The following is a 23,016-nucleotide window of genomic DNA, read 5'->3' on the forward strand; positions in this document are numbered from 1 at the left end:
ATATGTTAGTCATCAATCTAAGCAATCACATCAACCCTAAGCAATGTGAACTAGCTGGTCCTGCATGTGACCAGCAGAGTTTCAAATTTTAAACAGTATGCTAAATAATCATTTAGTTATTTCACTTTATTCAATATTTTTTCTGCTACTTTTATGATTCTTTGTCTTTGGTTTTTACAGTTGAATTATGTTTCTGAGAAAAGGTCTTTTGCATTAGGATTATAAGGTTTCCTATTAGTCTTATCAGTTTGAATTTTCAAGCCTCTGCCCAAGTTAGAAAAATTCACAGCTATTATTCATTTAAATACAATTTCCCCCACCCTCTCCCTCTCTTCTCCTAGACATTTTTATGTTAACATAGACCCATAAGTCACATAGGATATATTCTTCCCTTTTTACTCATTTTTAACCACTGATTCTATCTTTAACTTGATCTACTCTGTCGTATATGCTCTTTGCTGCATGTTTCTCCATTTCATTCATTAAACTCTTCAGCACCAGAATTTCTGTTTGGTTCTTTTTATAACTTCTCTTTATTAAACTTCTTATTTTTTCATCTATTGTTTCCCTTATTTCATTGAATTGCCTTTCTGTCTTTTCTTACAGCTCATTCAGTTTCCTCAAAACAGCTGAATTGGGTTCTTTATAAGCTAGATTGCAAAGATCCATGTCATTGACATGTGTCTTTGTCAGTTTTGAAAAGTTACTGTTACTCTTTGGTGATGACTACTTTCTTTAATTCTTCAAGTTCCTTGAAATTTTGCTTTGCTGCTTTTGCCTTAGATGTAGCAGACACCACATTAAATTTTTACTGATTACCTTCAGGTGGTATATACTCTTCCCTGACCTTATATAGACTCACTCTACATTCCTTGCTTCATCTTATAGAAAATATCTTAAGCTTTTATGTCTTCTTTGGTCCGTAAAACTCAACAGGCTGCTGAAAAGCTCTCTTCTGTTTTGCAGAATGTTGAGCTACAGCTCAAGCCTGTGGTTACCTCCCTGCCCATAGACCCTAGTCTGTTTTTTAAGATCACTCCATTTACTGGAGTTTGCTTTCATCTCCACACTTGGAAACACACAAAAGCAGCTGTCAGAAGGGTGGTAGTAAAGATGATTTTCTAAAGATTTAGTACCCTCAGGGACTTGGAGTACCTACAGGCCCAGGGAGAGAGATCTTTGGGTGACATTCTCCTAGAGGCTTATGGATGGGCTTCCTGCTGAAGCCCTGAGTGTAGTCGCAGGAATTGCATCCCTTTTACACTCTTTGACATTTTTAATGATCTTTCATATTTCCTCTCTCGGCTCAGTCATGGAGGTTCAGCCCTAGAACTCTGGGTGCTTCTGGAAAGAAATTGGTTTCCCCAGCAATATCAAGTGGGCACTAGCTCATTGCTTTCCTTTTCACCCATGAGAGAGGCCCCACCAGCTAGTTCAAATTTATGCTGTGTCACCTTGGGGTAAGGAGCAGCACTGGCAAAATCCTTTAATCCTCCCCAATAATTCAAACTTAACTTTTTTGGCTCCAACAGAGTAATGAACTCTCCCTTCAGGAATCTTGAACTTCTAACAATTTCTATAGGTATCTGACCAAATGAGCACTCACCATGTTTCTCCATGTTTTCCCTGACCATGGCCCAGGGGGCTGGGACAGCTTCACTAGCTCCTGCTGGCTCCAGTCTGTACCACTGTCTACCCGCCTATTACTGGATGCCCAGGTGAGTGACCATCTTCCTGGTCCTTTGATATAAGTTATGGATCCCACAACTTTCACAGAGGCACTTTTAATCATGGATGTATGGTTAATTAGTTGTTAAAAAGAGAAGCAAATAGGAAGGAAGCAAACCACCATGATGCTGACATCACTCCCTCTTTGCCAAGACTTTTACACAATTAGCTGAAGTAGAGAAATTCTTTGAATAGTTCCATTTGAAATGACATATGGATGAATAGAAAATCTGAATAATTCTGATTTATTAAAAATACTGAATTTGTAGTTAAACCTTTCTACTATAACTTCAAAACAAAACAATTTCAAGTTCAGATGTATTTCAAAATTGTTAATAATGTGTGCAATTGAAATTTCCTGATTTTGAATGATGTCTTAAGAAATACATGCTGAGGTTATCGGGTAAAGGAAACTGATGGGCATAGAAATTCTCACATGGTTCAGTGAGGAAAAATCCCTGACTGAGGTATACCCTTTTTGATTATATATTGTTCACTATGATTATAGTTATATAGCTATGTTTACTTAAAATATGTATTCTCCTTTATGCTTCTTGCCCTGATTTGAAACATGAATGAATAATGACAAAACCCATATTTCGTCATGAAATATCTAACGTTTGAAGTCAGTTTTCCCTCCCTCCCTGCCCTTGGAGACATATCACTCCAGGAGCATCCTGAGTACCAACAGCCCTTCCCTCTCTCTTACCTGAGCAGATCACAGAAGCCGTGTTGCCATGAGAACAGTCAGAACCACCCAGGGAAGTCACAGGGCAACTCCACAGGAAAGACTCAGCCCCCAAACAGTGAAATCGGACTGTTGAGATCTGGTCATCTCTGCCCACCAAGTGTGGTCCTCTGGGGGTGGAGATGGCAACTCCACAGCCAAGCTGACGACAGACAACATTGGCATTGGCCAGACTCCAGTGGGAGGCACAGAGCACTCTCCATCGTCCAGAAATGTTCATCTCCACCTGCCCCTCACACTGAGAGGAGCCGTTTGTCATGAGCCGGATTTCTGAGTATGCTGGTAGAAGAAGACAGGATTTCAGCAAAATCTCATGATTTTCTTACCCCAACAAGAGTGCAGGGAGGTTAGTCCTGATCTACATCTCACCTGAACAGGCAACCTGAGCAGCTCCACTGTGGTGACACGTGCCCCCTGGACAGGGCACTCTGGGGCAGACCCGGAGCTCAGGCTCCTCCCCCTCACACCTGAACTCCTCAGCCCAGACCTGGCCATCAGACTCTCTGAAGGGCATGTGTTTCAGGACAGATGCAACCTTGCCGCATCCCAGCTCTGCACAGATGACCTGGGCAGTGGGGAGTGTGAAATTCCCATCAGATAGTGGGATCCAGGCTTTTCCAGAATGTACTTCTACACGCCCTGAGCAGGGTCTATCCCCTCCAAACAGACGCACAGATCCTAAGATAAAAATAACGACAAATACAGTGAGCATTCATTTTCCTTGCTTGCAAATTGAAAACAATATGCCACAGGCAATGGTGTGAAAACTTTCCAGGAGCTGAGCACGAACTGAGAATTTAACAGTTAGTGTCAGAGTTGCATTTTCATGACCAAGTTTCTAAAGAGAAACCCAGAAGCAGGGTGAGTTTTGAATGACTGGATCCCAGCAAGGTATACTTTGAGGTTGGTTAGAAATGTGAATTCCTTATCTGAGGTCCAGAAAACTACAGGGACCAAGACAGATCATCTGTCTGGTTGAATGCCAAGTACATATATTTTATTTTGGTTAGAGAAGTTTCTCATTTAGGAGCCTGGGATCTACAGAGCCCAAGAAAATAATGTGTAATGTGTGGCACTCAAAGTTGAGTATAGATACATGAAGAACAGAATCAAACCAGAGCAAAATGGCTGAGAGTGTAGAGATCTATCGTCTGGACAAAGTTAGAAAGCTTTTCTGAGACTTTCTGCTACTAATATAATCAGTTTTTTCTCCCATGTGCCGCTCCTCAAGTGGCGTGGTGTAGAGAAAATCATATAGGCTGGATCCATTAGTGCATGCCAACCTGTAGACAGATAATGGCTCAAGAGAAGAAATACTGACATAATAACTAATTCACTTTTAATGTACCAAATTTTATTTTTCTGATAATTTTTGATGACAAAATATTCCAAGAATTTCTTAGATTACCTAAATGGGAAAAAAGATGAGTCTGTTCTCTTAAGTAAGCTCAGAAAGTCACAGGAGAGAGAAGGAATAGTCTTAGACATTTCTCTTGAAAACTTGGTATTTGTCAACAAACCTGGGAGAGAATGAGTTCTGAATGGAAATTTATAAAACAGTGAATTTGCCAAAGAGTTCCTACTACAGACTTTTCTTCTGAAACAGAAATCATAAAGAACCATAAAGAGTGATATTAATTGATTTTAATTCTATCATCATGCTAATTCTGTATTCATATCTGACATCAGTGAGATGATAAAAAAAGGAGGGTCCCCAACCCTCATTCTCCCACAGAAACAGTGTGCCCCCAGCAACATGCCTGCCAACTTCAGACAGAACTGACTCAGAAACTGCTCCCTGATGTGGCACCAACCCTGCACCACCATGGTCCTGGGCAGTCCTGTCTGCCCAGACATCCAGAAGGAGTCACACCATTTGGCATCCCTGACAACAGGACTGTCAACTGTGGACATGAGTATGAGTGCAGATTCTAGTGCACCCTGCAACCTAGGCTCAGTCTCACTCTACTACACTAGGGAAGCAATCCTGCCCACCTCAGCACCCAGAGGAAGCAACACTCATCCATGTACCTGCCAACAGGGCCACTGACCAGAGACACAACAGCAGCCCCAGAAGAAGCCACATAACCTGACTCCAGCTTTGCTGGACCACAAGACCAAGGGCAGTCCTATCAGTTCAAGGACAAGGCAGTAGATCTTTATTGGTTGAAATCAGATTTCAACAAATCTTTATTTGTTGAAATTCTGGAAGAAGTGTCTGCTCCTTCAAATGCACACTCACCAATGCAAGACTACACAGATCATGAAGAATCTGCAAAATAAGATGCCACTTAAGGAAACCAATAAAACTCCAGCAACTACTTTGAAGAAATAAAGATTTATGAACTGCTTGAGAAAAAATTCAAAATAATTGGTTCAAACTCAATGGCTACAATAGAACAGAAACAGACAACTGAACACCATCTGGAAAAGTACATGAACAAATGGCAAAGTTTAATTAAAAAATAGAAAACACAGTGCTCACTTCAGCAGCACATATACTAAAAAACAGAAAACACAAGAAGAAACCAGACAGAATTGCTGAAACTCAAAAATACAATAACTGAACTGAAAAGAGGGAGGAGCCAAGTTGGCGGAGGAGTAGGATGGGGAGAACACTTTCTCCCCCACAAATTCATCAAAAGAGCATTTAAACGTCGAGTAAATTCCACAAAACAACTTCTGAATGCCGGCAGAGGACATCAGGCACCCAGAAAAGCAACCCAACTCTTCGAAAGGAGGTAGGAAAAAATATAAAAGACAAAAAAAGAGACAAAAGAGGGAGGGATGGAGTTCCGTCCCGGGAAGGGAGTCTTAAAAAGGAGAAGTTTCCAAACACCAGGAAACCTTCTCACTGCCGAATCTGCGCTGAGCTTTGGAAGCACAGAGGGCAACATAACAGAGAGAAAAAATAAATAAACAATTAAAACTCACAGATTGTGAGCCCTACGGTAACTCCCCCAGCGGAGAAGCAGCGCAGACGCCTGCACACGCCATTAGCAAGCGAGGGCTGGGCAGGGAGCCGCGGCATGGGCTGCATCACTTAGAGTAAGAGTCTGGCCTGAACGCCCTGAGTGCTATCTGAGCGAGATAGTTTGGGCTAGCAAACCAGACTGTGGGATATCTACCACGCAAAAAGCCAGCCCTAACCTAAGACACCGCCAGGCCCACACACGGAACAAAGGACTGAACAGAGATAGCCGGCTGCAGACCTTCCCCCTCCGGTGACAGGCAGCCAGATCCGGAAGGGGGCAATCGCAGCCCCAGAGAGACATTATCTATAAAACTGTAAGCAGGCTTCTTTGCTAACTAAAACTTCTTGGGGGTCTGGATGGTCAACATCTGCCTGAGAAGGTGTGCCGGTTTTACACCCAGATAACTGAGTGGCTGGTAGGCGATAAGTTGCAGCATTGGTGCTCGCCAAACACCTCATCACCTGAGCTGCTTGGACTTGGGAAGAGCACAAAACGCAGGCCCAACTGAGTCTGCGCCTCTGAGGACTACCCGAGTGCCTGAACCTGAGCGGCTTGGACCTGGGAGGTACATGCAGCCCAGGGCTGGCTTCGGATTGTTCCCAGCGGAACAACCTAGAGCCCAAGCAGTGTGGGCAGGGAGGCTACACGCGCCATGAGCGGGGGCAGACCCAGTGTGGCTGAGGCACTGCGAGCACACGCCAGTGTTATTTGTTTGCAGCATCCCTCCCTACCTCCCCTCAGCGCGACTGAACAAGTGAGCCTTAAAAAAAAAAAAAAAAAAGTGTCCTCCACCGTCCCCTTTGTGTCAGGGCGGAAACCAGACACTGAAGACAGCGGCAAACAGAAGAAGTTATAACAGAGGGAAACGCCTGGGAAGCTAAGGCCATAGATTAAAACCCTGTGGTTACTATGGACTACATAGGAAGGGGCCTATAGACCTTGAGAAATATAAGTCAGACAAAGGAACTAGCCAAAAATGAACTGAACCCGCAATACTCACAACAAAACTAGAGAAAGTCCTAGATATATTTTTACTATTTTTTTAATTAAAAAAATTTTTTTAAGTCCTCTATTGTTCCTATAATTTTCACTTTATAACCTATTACTTTAAAAAAAAAAAAGACCCTATTTTTTTCTTCTTCAGCAAACTTAATATATATATATTTTATAATTTTTTGACCTTGTTTTTTTTCTTTCTTCTTTTCTTTAACATTGTATTTTTGAAATTCCAAACTCTACTCTAGATTTTTAATTTTAGCTTTTTGGTATATGTTATCAATTTTGTACCTATAGTTTTTTTTATAATTTCTGTGACTTTTTTTTTCTCTGTTTCTTTCTCTTCTTTTAAATAACATTGTATATCTGAAATTCCAAACTCTACTCTAGATTTTTAATTTATGCTTTTTGATATTTGATATCAATTTTGTACCTTTATTTTCTTTATAACTTTTGAGACATTGTTTGTTTTTGTTTGTTTTTTTGTTTGTTTTCTCTCTTTATTTTTCTTCTTCCTTTTTTTAACATTGTATTTTTGAAATTACAAACTCTACTCTAGATTTTTAATTTTTGCTTTTTGGTATTAGTTATCAATTTTGTAACTGTGTTTTCTTTATAATTTTCACGACCTTGTTTGTTTTTCTTTGTTCGTTTTTTCCTCTTTCTATTCCTTCTTCTTTTCTTTAACATCCTATTTTTGAAATTCAAAACGCTACTCTAGATTTTTAATTTTTGCTTTTATGTATTTGTTACCAATTTTGTACCTTTAAGAACCCAATCTTCAGGACCCATTTTTCACTAGGGAGCGAGATTACTGGCTTGACTGCTCTCTCTCCCTTTGGACTCTCCTTTTTCTCCACCAGGCCATCTGTGTCTCCTCCCTAACCCCTCTCTACCTTACCCAACTCTGTGAATTTCTGTGTGTTCCAGACGGTGGAGAACACTTAGGGAACTGATTACTGGCTGGATCTGTCTCCCTCCTTTTCATTCCCCACTTTTATCCTTCTGGCCACCTCTGTCTCCTTCCTCCTTCTCCTCTTCTCTGTATAACTCCGTGAACATCTCTGAGTTGTCCAGTTGTGGAGTGCACATAAGGAAGTGACCACTGGCTAGCCCACTCTTTCCACTATTGATTCCACCTCATCTCATTTGGGTCACCTCTAACTCCCTCCTCCCTCTTCTCTTCTCCATGTAATGCTGTGAACCTCTCTGAGTGACCCTCACAGTAGAGAAACTTTTCATCTTTAACGTAGATGTTTTATCAATGGTGCTGTATAGAAGGAGAAGTTTTGAAACTACTGTAAAAATAAGACCGATAACTGGAAGCAGGAGGCTTAAATCCAAACCCTGACTCCAGGGAACTCCTGACTCCAAGGAACATTAATTGACAGGAGCTCATCAAATGCCTCCATACCAACACTGAAACCAAGCACCACACAAGGGCCAACAAGTTCCAGGGCAAGACATACCAAGCAAATTCTCCAGCAACAAAGGAACACAGCCCTGAGCTTCAAGATACAGGCTGCCCAAAGTCACCTCAAAACCATAGGCATCTCATAACTCATTACTGGACATTTCATTGCACTCCAGAGAGAAGAAATCCAGCTCCACCCACCAGAGCACCGACACAAGCTTCCCTAACCAGGAAACCTTGTCAAACCACCTGTATAAACCCACACACAGCGAGGAAACGCCACAATAAAGCACAACTCCACAAACTGCCAGAATACACAAAGGACACCCCAAACTCAGCAATTTAAACAAGATGAAGAGACAGAGGAATACCCAGCAGATAAAGGAACAAGATAAATGCCCACCAAACCAAACAAAAGAGGAAGAGATAGGGAATCTACCTGATAAAGAATTCCGAATAATGATAGTGAAATTGATCCAAAATCTTGAAATTAAAATGGAATCACAGATAAATAGCCTGGAGACAAGGATTGAGAAGATGCAAGAAAGGTTTAATAAGGACCTAGAAGAAATAAAAAATAGACAATATATAATGAATAATGCAATAAGTGAAATTAAAAACACTCTGGAGGCAACAAATAGTAGAATAACAGAGGCAGAAGATAGGATTAGTGAATTAGAAGATAGAATGGTAGAAATAAATGAATCAGAGAGGATAAAAGAAAAACGAATTAAAAGAAATGAGGACAATCTCAGAGACCTCCAGGACAATATTAAACACTACAACATTCGAATCATAGGGGTTCCAGAAGAAGAAGACAAAAAGAAAGATCATGAGAAAATACTTGAGGAGATAATAGTTGAAAACTTCCCTAAAATGGGGAAGGAAATCATCACCCAAGCCCAAGAAACCCAGAGAGTCCCAAACAGGATAAACCCAAGGCAAAACACACCAAGACACATATTAATCAAATTAACAAAGATCAAACACAAAGAACAAATATTAAAAGCAGCAAGGGAAAAACAACAAATAACACACAAGGGAATTCCCGTAAGGATGACAGCTGATCTTTCAATAGAAACTCTTCAAGCCAGGAGGGAATGGCAAGACATACTTAAAATGATGAAAGAAAATAACCTACAGCCCAGATTATTGTACCCAGCAAGGATCTCATTCACGTATGAAGGAGAAATCAAAAGTTTTTCAGACAAGCAAAAGCTGAGAGAATTCTGCACCAACAAACCAGCTCTCCAACAAATACTAAAGGATATTCTCTAGACAGGAAACACAAAAAGGGTGTATAAATTCGAACCCAAAACAATAAAGTAAATGGCAACGGGATCATACTTATCAGTAATTACCTTAAACGTAAATGGATTGAATGCCCCAACCAAAAGACAAAGACTGGCTGAATGGATACAAAAACAAGACCCCTACATATGCTGTCTACAAGAGACCCACCTCAAAACAGGGGACACATACAGACTGAAAGTGAAGGGCTGGAAAAAGATTTTCCATGCAAATAGGGACCAAAAGAAAACAGGAGTAGCAATACTCATATCAGATAAAATAGACTTTAAAACAAAGGCTGTGAAAAGAGACAAAGAAGGTCACTACATAATGATCAAAGGATCAATCCAAGAAGAAGATATAACAATTATAAATATATATGCACCCAACACGGGAGCACCGCAGTATGTAAGACAAATGCTAACAAGTATGAAAGAAGAAATTAACAATAACACAATAATAGTGGGAGACTTTAATACCCCACTCACACCTATGGATAGATCAACTAAACAGAAAATTAACAAGGAAACACAACTTTAAATGATACAATAGACCAGTTAGACCTAATTGATATCTATAGGACATTTCATCCCAAAACAATGAATTTCACCTTTTTCTCAAGCGCACATGGAACCTTCTCCAGGATAGATCACATCCTGGGCCATAAATCTAGCCTTGGTAAATTCAAAAAAATAGAAATCATTCCAAGCATCTTTTCTGACCACAATGCAGTAAGATTAGAGCTCGATTACAGGAGAAAAACTATTAAAAACTCCAACATATGGAGGCTGAACAACACACTGCTGAATAACCAACAAATCACAGAAGAAATCAAAAAAGAAATCAAAATTTGCATAGAAACGAATGAAAATGAAAACACAACAACCCAAAACCTGTGGGACACTGTAAAAGCAGTCCTAAGGGGAAAGTTCATAGCAATACAGGCACACCTCAAGAAACAAGAAAAAAGTCAAATAAATAACCTAACTCTACACCTAAAGCAACTAGAAAAGGAAGAAATGAAGAACCCCAGAGTTAGTAGAAGGAAATAAATCTAAAAAATTAGAGCAGAAATAAATGCAAAAGAAACAAAAGAGACCGTAGCAAAAATCAACAAAGCCAAAAGCTGGTTCTTTGAAAGGATAAATAAAATTGACAAACCATTAGCCAGACTCATCAAGAAACAAAGGGAGAAAAATCAAATCAATAAAATTAGAAACGAAAATGGAGAGATCACAACAGACAACACAGAAATACAAAGGAACATAAGAGACTACTATCAACAATTATATGCCAATAAAATGGACAACGTGGAAGAAATGGGCAAATTCTTAGAAAAGTACAACTTTCCAAAACTGGACCAGGAAGAAATAGAAAATCTTAACAGACCCATCACAAGCACGGAAATTGAAACTGTAATCAAAAATCTTCCAGCAAACAAAAGCCCAGGTCCAGACGGCTTCACAGCTGAATTCTACCAAAAATTTAGAGAAGAGCTAACACCTATCCTACTCAAACTCTTCCAGAAAATTGCAGAGGAAGGTAAACTTCCAAACTCATTCTATGAGGCCACCATCACCCTAATACCAAAACCTGACAAAGATCCCACAAAAAAAGAAAACTACAGGCCAATATCACTGATGAACATAGATGCAAAAATCCTTAACAAAATTCTAGCAATCAGAATCCAACAACACATTAAAAAGATCATACACCATGACCAAGTGGGCTTTATCCCAGGGATGCAAGGATTCTTCAATATCCGCAAATCAATCAATGTAATACACCACAGTAACAAATTGACAAATAAAAACCATATGATTATCTCAATAGATGCAGAGAAAGCCTTTGACAAAATTCAACATCCATTTATGATAAAAACTCTCCAGAAAGCAGGAATAGAAGGAACATACCTCAACATAATCAAAGCTATATATGACAAACCCACAGCAAACATTATCCTCAATGGTGAAAAATTGAAAGCATTTCCTCTAAAGTCAGGAACAAGACAAGGGTGCCCACTTTCACCATTACTATTCAACATAGTTTTGGAAGTTTTGGCCACAGCAATCAGAGCAGAAAAAGAAATAAAAGGAATCCAAATTGGAAAAGAAGAAGTAAAACTCTCACTATTTGCAGATGACATGATCCTCTACATAGAAAACCCTAAAGACTCCACCAGAAAATTACTGGAACTAATTAATGACTATAGTAAAGTTGCAGGATATAAAATCAACACACAGAAATCCCTTGCATTCCTATACACTAATAATGAGAAAACAGATAGAGAAATTAAGGAAACAATTCCATTCACCATTGCAACAGAAAGAATAAAATACTTAGGAATATATCTACCTAAAGAAACTAAAAACCTATATATAGAAAACTATAAAACACTGGTGAAAGAAATCAAAGAGGACACTAATAGATGGAGAAATATACCATGTTCATGGATTGGAAGAATCAATATAGTGAAAATGAGTATACTAACCAAAGCAATTTATAGATTCAATGCAATCCCTATCAAACTACCAACAGTGTTCTTCACAGAGCTAGAACAAATAATTTCACAATTTTTATGGAAATACAAAAAACCTCCAAGAGCCAAAGCTATCTTGAGAAAGAAGAATGGAACTGGAGGAATCAACCTACCAGACTTCAGGCTCCACTACAAAGCCACAGTTATCAAAACAGTATGGTACTGGCACAAAGACAGAAATATAGATCAATGGAACAAAATAGAAAGCCCAGAGATAAATCCACGCACATATGAACACCTTATCTTTGACAAAGGAGGCAAGAATATACAATGGATTAAAGACAATCTCTTTAACAAGTGGTGCTGGGAAATCTGGTCAACCACCTGTAAAAGAACGAAACTAGAACACTTTCTAACACCATACACAAAAATAAACTCAAAATGGACTAAAGATCTAAACGTAAGACCAGAAACTATAAAACTCCTAGAGGAGAACATAGGCAAAACACTCTCTGACATACATCACAGCAGGATCCTCTATGACCCACCTCCCAGAATATTGGAAATAAAAGCAAAAATAAACAAATGGGACCTAATTAACCTTAAAAGCTTCTGCACATCAAAGGAAACTATTAGCAAGGTGAAAAGACAGCCTTCAGAATGGGAGAAAATAATAGCAAATGAAGCAACTGACAAACAACTAATCTCAAAAATATACAAGCAACTCCTACAGCTCAACTCAAAAAAATAAATGACCCAATCAAAAAATGGGCCAAAGAACTAAATAGACATTTCTCCAAAGAAGACATACAGATGGCTAACAAACACATGAAAAGATGCTCAACATCACTCATTATCAGAGAAATGCAAATCAAACCCACTATGAGGTACCATTTCACGCCAGTCAGAATGGCTGAGATCCAAAAGTCTACAAGCAATAAATGCTGGAGAGGGTGTGGAGAAAAGGGAACCCTCTTACACTGCTGGTGGGAATGCAAGCTAGTACAGCCACTATGGAGAACAGTGTGGAGATTCCTTAAAAAACTGGAAATAGAACTGCCTTATGATCCAGCAATCCCACTGCTGGGCATACACACTGCGGTAACCAGAAGGGAAAGAAACACGTGTACCCCAATGTTCATCACAGCACTGTTTATAATAGCCAGGACATGGAAGCAACCTAGATGTCCATCAGCAGATGAATGGATAAGAAAGCAGTGGTACATATACACAATGGAGTATTACTCAGCCATTAAAAAGAATACATTTGAATCAGCTCTAATGAGGTGGATGAAACTGGAGCCTATTATACAGAGGGAAGTAAGCCAGAAGGAAAAACACCAATGTAGTATACTAACGCATATATATGGAATTTAGAAAGATGGTAACAATAACCCTGTGTATGAGACTGCAAAAGAGACACTGATGTATAGAACAGTCTTATGGACTCTGTGGGAGAGGGAGAGGGTGGGAAGATTTGGGAGAATGGCATTGAAACATTTAAAATATCATGTAGGAAACGAGTCGCCAGTCCAGGTTCGATGCACGATACTGGATGCTTGGGGCTAGTGCACTGGGACAACCCAGAGGGATGGTATGGGGAGGGAGGAGGGTGGAGGGTTCAGGATGGGGAACACATGTATACCTGTGGCAGATTCATTTTGATGTTTGGCAAAACTAATACAATTATGTCAAGTTTAAAAAAAAAAAAGAATACAATAACTGAACTGAAAAATTCAAAAGAGTGCTTCAGACAAACTATTGTCCAAAACAAAGAATCAGCAAACTTAAGGACAGGTTATTTCAACTTATCTTGTTAGAAGAACAAATCAAGTACTGATGGGAGACTTGGACCATAAAGAAGGCTGAACACCGAAGAATTGATGCTTTTGAATTGTGGTTCTGGAGAAGACTCTTACGAGTCCCTTAGACATTCAAGAGATCAAACCAGTCAATCCTAAGGGAAATCATCCCTGAATATTCATTGAAAGGATTGATGCAGAAGCTGAAGTTCCGCATCAGTTTGCCCACCTGATGTGAAGAGCCGACTCAGTAGAAAAGACCTTGATGCTAGGAAATATTAAGGCAAAGGAGATGGGGGTGGCAGAAGATGAGATAGTTAAATAGCATCACTGGCTTGGACATGAATCTGAGCAAACTCTGGGAGATAGTGAAGGACAGGGGAGCCTGGTGTGCTGCAGTCCATGGTGTCGCAAAGAGTCAGACATGACTTAGTGATTGAACAGCAACAAGATGGAAAAAAGTGAAAATTATTCATACACAATGCATGGGAAACTGTAGAGCAAAATTATTCATGCATGATGAGAGCCCCAATAGTAAAAGAGAAAGAGGCAGAAAGCTTATTTAAAGAACCAACGACTGAAAATTTCCCAAGTTTAAGGAGAGAAAAAAGGACAACTTGATTTATGAAGCCCAAAAGTTCATAGGTAGGTAGAACCTGAAGAATTCCACACCAAGACTCGCTATAGTTAAATTATCAAAAAATTTTGAAAGCATTAAAAGAAAAGTGACTTGTTACATATAAGGGAGTTCCTGTCATAAAGCAGATTTCTCAGCAGAAACCTTGCTGACCAGAGAGAGTAGGGTAACGTATACAAAGCACTTAGAGAGAAAAATTGCCAATCATCAACTCTTTATATAGCAAACTGTCCTTTAAAAATGAAGAGAGATTTTTTTTTAATTTTAAAAAAGCAAAAACTGAGGGGTTTCATCACCACTAATCTTGTCTTGCCTCTCATTAGTAAGGATAAATATGAAGAGAAGTACAGAATACTAATATATTGTAATCTCAGCACATGATTTTAACCATGTTTTGTAATCAAAAGTCAAACACAGCAAGAATAAATATAACCACAGAAATTTGCTGGTGTAAAAAGAATATGTGAAGAAATAAAATCTGACGTCAATGATATAAAGTGTTGGGGGGATAATAAAATATAGAGTTTCCGTGTGCTATTAAATTTAAGTTGTTACCTTAATTGTACTTAACTTCAGTTATAGACTATTACAGCTATCAATTGCTTGATGCAAGTTCCCAGGTAACCACAATTAAAAGTATAGTGGATAACAAGATAAGGAGAAAAGAGTCAGAGCATGGCACTAGGAAAAATCACTTCACAAAGAAAGCAATGGAAGGGAAGAACAAGAGAACTACAAAACAGACATAAAACAATAAACAAGGTAGTAACAAGTCCTGACCTTTCAATAATGATTTTAAATGTAAATGTATTAAACCTTCCAAATGAAAAATGTTGAGTGGCCTGAGTAGATTAAAAAACAAGACCCAACGGCATACTTTAGATTTCATGACACATATAGGATGAAAGTGAAGAGGTAGAGACAGAGATTCCATGCAAATACTAATCAAAAGAAAGCAGTCAGGCAAAAGAGAAGTTAAGCCAAAACCATCACAGGCGACATAATGATTAAATAGTTCAATAAGACTCAATAACCCATGTTATTACATATATATTCAATATATGCCCCCAACATCAAAAATGTAAATAAACAAAGCCAACATTGACAGATCTTAAGGAGAAACAGAAGCAATACAAAAATATCCCACTGTTTATAATGGATGGATCATTCAGAGAGAAAATCAATAAGAAGACAACAGAGCTGAGCAATGATATAGGCTGAATGGCATTACCAGACACATAGTGCCCATTCACCCAGTACACTGACCCATAAAGCACATTTTTACCCAATGTATAGAAAAATACACATTCTTCTCAGTGACACATGAAATATTCTCCAGGACATGCTAGATCACAAACAAGTCTCAGAAAATATAGGAATATCAAAATAATTCAAGTGTCTTTGCTGACCACAATGGAAGCTAGAAATCAAGAATGAAAAGAAAACAGGAAAAATTCATAAATACATGAAAACTAAATGACACACTCATATGTTGAGGCTTTTCTCTATTTATATAAAGAATGCTATTGAGATTTTGATAGGGATTGCATTAAGTCTATAGATTACTTTAAGCAGTATAGACATTTTAACAATATTAATTCTTTCAATCTATTAGCACAGAATGATTTTCCAATTACTTGTATCTTTTTAATTTTCCTTCATGTAGGTTTAATGTATTAAACATTTTATAATGTTAAAATAAATTGACATTTTTTTTTAAAGGTAGAAGATGAAAGTAGAGAGCAAGCAAGCCATTATTTGGAGAGCTCCCGGTTGGAGAAAACTAAGATCATGGCATCAAGTCCCATCACTTCATGGCAAATAGATAGGAAAACAATGGAAACAGTGACAGACTTTATTTTGGGGGGGCTCCAAAATCACTGCAGATGATGACTGCAGCCATGAAACTAAAAGATGTTTGCTCCTTGGAAGAAAAGCTATAACCAATCTAGACAGCATATTAAAAAGCAGAGACATTACTTTGCTGACAAAGGCAATGACAACCCACTCTAGAACTCTTGCCCGGAAAATCCCATGGCGGGAGGAGCCTGGTAGGCTGCAGTCCATGAGGTCCCTAAGAGTCGGACATGATTGAGCAACTTTGCTTTCACTTTTCACTTTCCACTTTCATGCATTGGAGAAGGAAACGGCAACCCACTCCAGTGCTCTTGCCTGGAGAATCCCAGGGACGGAGGAGCCTGGCGGGCTGCTGTCTATGGGGTCGCACAGAGTCGGACATGACTGAAGCGACTTAGCAGTAGCAGCATGGTTTATCCAATAGTCATGTATGGATGTGAGAGTTGGACTAAAAAGAAAGCTGAGCATCGAAGAATTGATGCTTTTGAACTGTGGTGCTGGAGAAGACTCTTGAGAGTCCCTTGGACCACAAGGAGATCCAACCAGTCCATCCTAAAGGAAATCAGTCCTGAATATTCATTGGAAGGACTGATACTGAAGCTGAAACTCCAATACTTTGGCCACATGATGTGAAGAACTGACTCCTTGGAAAAGACCCTGATGTTGGGAAAGATTGAAGGTGGGAGGAGAAGCGGATGACAGAGGATGAGATGATTGGATGGCATCACCAACTCAATGGCCATAAGTAATTTCTGGGAGTTGGTGATGGACAGGAAAGCCTGGCATGCTGCAGTCCATGGGGAGGCAAAGAGTCAGACATGACTGAGCGACTGAACTGAAGTTGCATAAGCCTCAATACTCATAAGACACATAAATATTTGGGGAAAATATTAGTTGAATCAGTTTTTAGCATATATCATCACCCTCTGCCTCTCCTATCTATCACCTAACCCTGGATTTTTGTCATTTCTCCTGTTTCACACAAGTAAACATGATCTTAAATATACAAATGTTTATTGATTTAAAGATGGGTTTGTCACAAAGGTAAGCAACTGCTATAGAAGTGAAGGGTAGGTATACAGGTGGGGTTTGTGGCAAGTAAGGTGAGATCATAAAAAGTTTTGAAGCTAAGGAGGGAAACCAAAATGACAATGTATCTTTGGTCATCCAAGGAACATATTTTGAAAAGAATAAAAGGGAATCAATTACTTAATTTTTTAAATTCCCTTGTTTCTGAGTATATTCTGATTATTTATTGCTAGAGTTCTTTCTGGTAAAAGACTACCTAGTAATGCCTGAATCCAGTTAAAAAACTAGACTTCCAAAGAAGAAAAATATAACCCATAAAAAAATTTTTAAATGAGCAATCATTAAAAGCAAATTCAGAAATTACAGAAATGATTTAATTGGCTGATAAGGTCTTTAAACCTCTAATATAAATATACCTACTGAGGCATAAAAACAAAGTAGGGGAAAAAAAGCAAATGGAGCTTCTAAAACTAAAATACAATATCTGGAATGAAAAATTGTCTGGATTAACTTAACAAGACACAAGACATTGCAGAATAAAAGATTTGGAAATCCAATACATAGCAATTGACTATCCAAATTGAAGTAGAGAGAGAAAAATGCTAGTAGAAATTAGTATCATGAAGGATAATATCAAACCATGTGAAATATGTTATTTGGAGATTCAGAATAAGGGATAAGTAGAAAAAAAAATTTTTAATGATAGATGGAATTTTTCCAAATTTAATGAAGCTATAAACCCACTGATCCAAGAGGCTAAACAAATCTCAAACAAGATAAACTAAATAAAACCACCTAGGGCACTTGATAATATATTGCTGAAATCCATTCATAAACAAAAATAACTCTTAAGAGCAGCCAGGAAATTTTGACACACTATATATAGGGGAGCAATGTTAAGTATTACTGACTTCTTGTTTGAAGTAATGCAAGCCAGATAATTCAGACACTTTTGAAAATAACTCAAACCTGAAAGAAAATTAAAGTGCTTTCAGATGAATAACAGATGATAGAATGTGAGGCTATCAGACATACATTACACAAAAATGTTATCTAAAGGTCTAAAAGTTAAAGGAAAGTGATAATAAATGAAAGCTTGAATCTACCCAAAGCAATAAGAACTGTGTTAAATGATAATTCTGCAAGTAAATATTTTAAAAACTTCTTCTCATTTTTAAAATACTACAATATTTAAGACAAAAATAACAATTTTGTATTACAAAATTATAATATATTTATAAGTAGAATATATGACAACAGTAACATAAATAACAAGAACAGGGAAATAGAAGTATACTATAATAATGTCTTACATTATATATTAAGTGACATGCTATCTAAAGAAAAATGTGATTAAAGAGTAATATTTTCAACATTATGATAAGCTCTGCAAAAAGAGATACAGCCGATAAACCAACAGGGTACATAAAATAGAGTATTAAAATGCTCAATTAAAGATTAAAATATGACCAAAAAGGCATAAAACAAACAGCAAGCTAGTAAACTTAAACACAAGTATATAAATAATTATGCTAAATTTAAATAATTTAAACACTCCAACTAAAAGCAAGATGATAAGACTACATAAAGTAAGACAAAATCATACACTGTATAAACACAGAAACATAGGGTCACAAAGATATACCATGCAAACACTGATCAGAGAAAGCTGTATTATATATATTAACATTATATGAAGTAAGCCTATAGGATAAAGAATATATTCAGAGAGAAAAGAACATTTCATGATGATAAAATACAAAAGGAATTATGTAGTTTCAAAATCAGCATGAAGCAACTGAAATGGTGTTTAGAGGAAAATTTATAGCCTTTATGCTTCCTTGAGGCTTACATTAGAAAAGAAAAGAAAACTGAGAGCAAATGATCTAAGATTCCACCTCAAGAATCTACAAAAATACAGCAAATCAAAACCAAACGAGAAGAACAAAAACTAATAGAAATCAATGAAATAGGAAACATACACAATAAAGAAAATCAACAAAGTCAACTGGTAATCTTTTTGAAAGGCTAATGAAACTGATAATCCTCTAGCAAAAAATTCAATCAAGAAAAACTAAAAGAACACAAATTTAACAACACCAAGAATGAAAGGGGGGTTATCACTTTAGATCCTACCAATATGTAAAAGGTACATTGTTGTTCAGTCACTAAGTCGTTTCCAACTCTGCCACCCTGTGGACTGCAGCACCCAAAGCTTCCCTGTCTTTCACTGTCTTCTGGAGTTTGCTCAGATTTATATCCATGGAGTCAATGATGCCATCCAACCATCTCGTCCTCTGTCGCCCACCTTCTCCTCCTGCTCTCATCTCAATATTTCCCAGGATCAGGGTCTATTCCAATGAGTTGGCTCTTCACATCAGGTGGTCAAACTATTGGAACTTCACCTCCAGCATCAGTCCTTTCAATGAATATTCAAGGTTGATTTCCTTTAGGATTGACTGGTTTGATCTCCTTGTTGTCCAAGGGATTCTCAAAAGTCTTCTCCAGCACCACAGTTCAAAAACATCAGTTCCTTGGTGCTCAGTCTTCTTTATGGTCCAACTCTCACATCCATACCAGACTACTGGAAAAAACATAGCTTTGACCTTTGTCAGCAAAGTGATGTTTCTGCTTTTTAATATGCTATCTAGGTTTATCATAGCTTTTCTTCCAAAGAGCAAGCATCTTTTAATTTCATCGTTGAAGTCACCATCTGCAGTGCTTTTGGAGCCCAAGAAAATAAAATCTGCCACTGTTTCCATTTCTTCCCCATATATTTGCTTCCCAAGTGATGCTAGTGGTAAAGAACCTTCCTACCAATGGAGGTAGACAAGAGATGTGGGTTCGATTCCCTTCCATCCTGGGAAGATTCCCAGGAGGAGGAAATGGAAACCCACCTCAGTATTCTTGCCTGGAAAATCCCATTAACAGAGGAGCCTGGCAGGCTACAGTCCATAGGGTTGTGCAGAGTTGGACACAACTGAAGCGACTTAGCACTGCACATTTGCCATGAAGTGATGGGACTGGATGCCATGATCTTAGTTTTTTAACAATATTGGGCATGTTCAGGGTGGTGTGACCATAGACTGATCTTAGTTTTGGAATGTTGAGTTTTAAGTCAGCTTTCTCACTCTCCTTTCACCTTCATCAAGAGGTTCTTTAGTTCCTCTTCACTTTCTGCCACTAGAGTGATAACATCTGCATATCTGAGGTTGTTGATATTTCTCCTGAATATCTTGATTCCAGCTTGTGCTTCATTCAGTCCAGCATCTCGCATGATGTACTCTGCATATAAATTAAATAAGCAGGGTGACAACATACAGCCTTGTCATACTCCTTTCCCTGCATTGAACCAGTCCATTGTTCCATGTTTGGTTCTAGCTGCTGCTTCTTGACAGGTAAGGTAGTCTGGTATTCCCACCTTTTTAAGAATTTCCTACAGTTTGTTGTGATGCACACAGTCAAAAGATTTAGCATAGTCAATGAAACAGAAGTAGATTTTTTTCTGGAATTCTCTTGCTTTTTCTATGATCCAACAGATGTTGGCAATATGATCTCTGGTTCCTCTTCCCTTTCTAAATCCAGCGTGTACATTTGGAAGTTCTCAGTTCACATACAGTTGAAGCCTAGCTTGAAGGATTTTGAGCATTACCTTGCTAGCATATGAAATGAGTGCTGTTGTGTGGAACTTTAAACTTTCTTTGGCATTGTCCATCTTTGGGATTGAAATGAAAACAACCTGACCTTTTCCAGTCCTGTGGAACTCCATTGCTGAGTTTTCCAAATTTGCTGGAATATTGAGTGCAGCACTCTAACAGCGTCATCTTTTAGGATTTGAACTAGCTCAGCTGGAATTCCATCACTTTCACTAGCTTTTTTTGTCTTAATGCTTCCTAAGGCCCACTTGACTTCAGACTCCAGGATATCTGGCTCTAGGTGAATGACCACATCATCATCGTTATCTGGGTCAATAAGTCCTTTCTTGTGTGGTTCTTCTTTGTATTCCTGCTGCCTCTCTTTTATCCTTTTACTTCTGTTAGGTCTTTGCATGTCTTCCCTTGAAAATACAACTACCAATATTTGAAAGCACAAAAAAAATGGAAAATCTGAAAAAAATCTGAAGTTTCTTAAAAAATTCCCATTAAGAAAATTGCAGTCCTCCGATGTCAGCTCTTCCACAGAGCTCAGAAATGATTTCTACTCTGGATTTATCCTAAACACAGTACTTCACCTTCAACAATCTGATAAGATCAGATCAGATCAGTAGCTCAGTCGTGTCTGACTCTTTGTGACCCCATGAATTGCAGCACGCCAGGCCTCCCTGTCGATCACCAACTCCAAGAGTTCACTAAGACCCACGTCCATCAAGTCAGTGATGCCATCCAGCCATCTTATCCTCTGTCGTCCCCTTCTCCTCTTGCCCCCAATCCCTTCCAGCATCAGAGTCTTTTCCAATGAGTCAGCTCTTCGCATGAGGTGGCCAAAGTACTGGAGTTTCAGCTTTAGCATCATTCCTTCCAAAGAAATCCCAGGGCTGATCTCCTTCAGAATGGACTGGTTGGATCTCCTTGAAGTCCAAGGGACTCTCAAGAGTCTTCTCCAACACCACAGTTCAAAAGCATCAATTCTTCGGCGCTCAGCCTTCTTCACAGTCCAACTCTCACATCCATACATGACCACAGGAAAAACCATAGCCTTGACTAGACGGACCTTTGTTGGCAAAGTAATGTCTCTGCTTTTGAATATGCTATCTAGGTTGGTCATAACTTTCCTTCCAAGGAGTAAGCGTCTTTTAATTTCATGGCTGCAGTCACCATCTGTAGTGATTTTGGAGCCCAGAAAAATAAAGTCTGACACTGTTTCCACTGTTTCCGCATCTATTTCCCATGAAGTGATGGGACCGGATGCCATGATCTTCATTTTCTGAATGTTGAGCTTTAAGCCAACTTTTTCATTCTCCACTTTCACTTTCATCAAGAGGCTTTTTAGTTCCTCTTCACTTTATGCCATAAGGGTGGGTGTCATCTGCATATCTGAGGTGATTGATATTTCTCTCGGCAATCTTGATTCCAGTTTGTGTTTCTTCCAGTCAGCGTTTCTCATGATGTACTCTGCATATAAGTTAAATAAACAGGGTGGCAATATACAGCCTTGACGAACTCCTTTTCCTCTTTGGAACCAGTCTGTTGTTCCATGTCCAGTTCTAACTGTTGCTTCCTGACCTGCATACAAATTTCTCAAGAGGCAGTTCAGGTGGTCTGGTATTCCCATCTCTTTCAGAATTTTCCACAGTTTATTGTGATCCACACAGTCAAAGGCTTTGGTATAGTCAATAAAGCAGAAATAGATGTTTTTCTGGAACTCTCTTGCTTTTTCCATGATCCAGTAGAGGTTGGCAATTTGATCTCTGGTTCCTCTGCCTTTTCTAAAACCAGTTTGAACATCAGGAAGTTCATGGTTCACATATTGCTGAAGCCTGGCTTGGAGAATTTTGAGCATTACTTTACTAGCGTGTGAGATGAGTGCAATTGTGAGGTAGTTTGAGCATTCTTTGGCATTGCCTTTCTTTGGGATTGGAAGGAAAACTGACCTTTTCCAGTCCTGTGGCCACTGCTGAGTTTTCCAAATTTGCTGGCATATTGAGTGCAGCATTTTCACAGCATCATCATTCAGGATTTGGAATAGCCCAACTGGAATTCCATCACCTCCACTAGCTTTGTTCATAGTGATGCTTTCTAAGGCTCACTTAACTTCACATTCCAGGATGTCTGGCTCTAGGTCAGTGATCACACCATCGTGATTATCTGGGTCGTGAAGATCTTTTTTGTACAGTTCTTCTGTGTATTCTTCCCATCTCTTCTTACTATCTTCTGCTTCTGTTAGGTCCCTACCATTTCTGTCCTTTATCGAGCCCATCTTTGCATGAAATGTTCCTTTGGTATCTCTGATTTTCTTGAAGAGATCCCTAGTCTTTCCCATTCTGTTGGTTTCCTCTATTTCTTTGCATTGATTGCTGAAGAAGGCTTTCTTATCTCTCCTTGCTATTCTTTGGAACTCTGCA

General features: G+C 38.7%; 1 protein-coding gene across 1 annotated transcript in view; it reads right to left on the reverse strand.

The window, feature by feature from the left end:
- Nucleotides 1–23,016, reverse strand: part of LOC129644164 (antigen WC1.1-like) — a 69,205-nt gene that overhangs the window by 35,812 nt on the left and 10,377 nt on the right. Inside the window, exons 3-4 of the mRNA XM_055569629.1 lie at nucleotides 2,846–3,154; nucleotides 2,438–2,755 (exon numbers count right to left, since the gene is read on the reverse strand). Coding sequence (XP_055425604.1) covers nucleotides 2,438–2,755; nucleotides 2,846–3,154 — 627 coding nt within the window. The remainder of the gene's footprint in view (nucleotides 1–2,437; nucleotides 2,756–2,845; nucleotides 3,155–23,016) is intronic.

Source organism: Bubalus kerabau, chromosome 1 (assembly GCF_029407905.1).
Source record: "Bubalus kerabau isolate K-KA32 ecotype Philippines breed swamp buffalo chromosome 1, PCC_UOA_SB_1v2, whole genome shotgun sequence".
Lineage (NCBI taxonomy): Eukaryota > Metazoa > Chordata > Mammalia > Artiodactyla > Bovidae > Bubalus > Bubalus kerabau.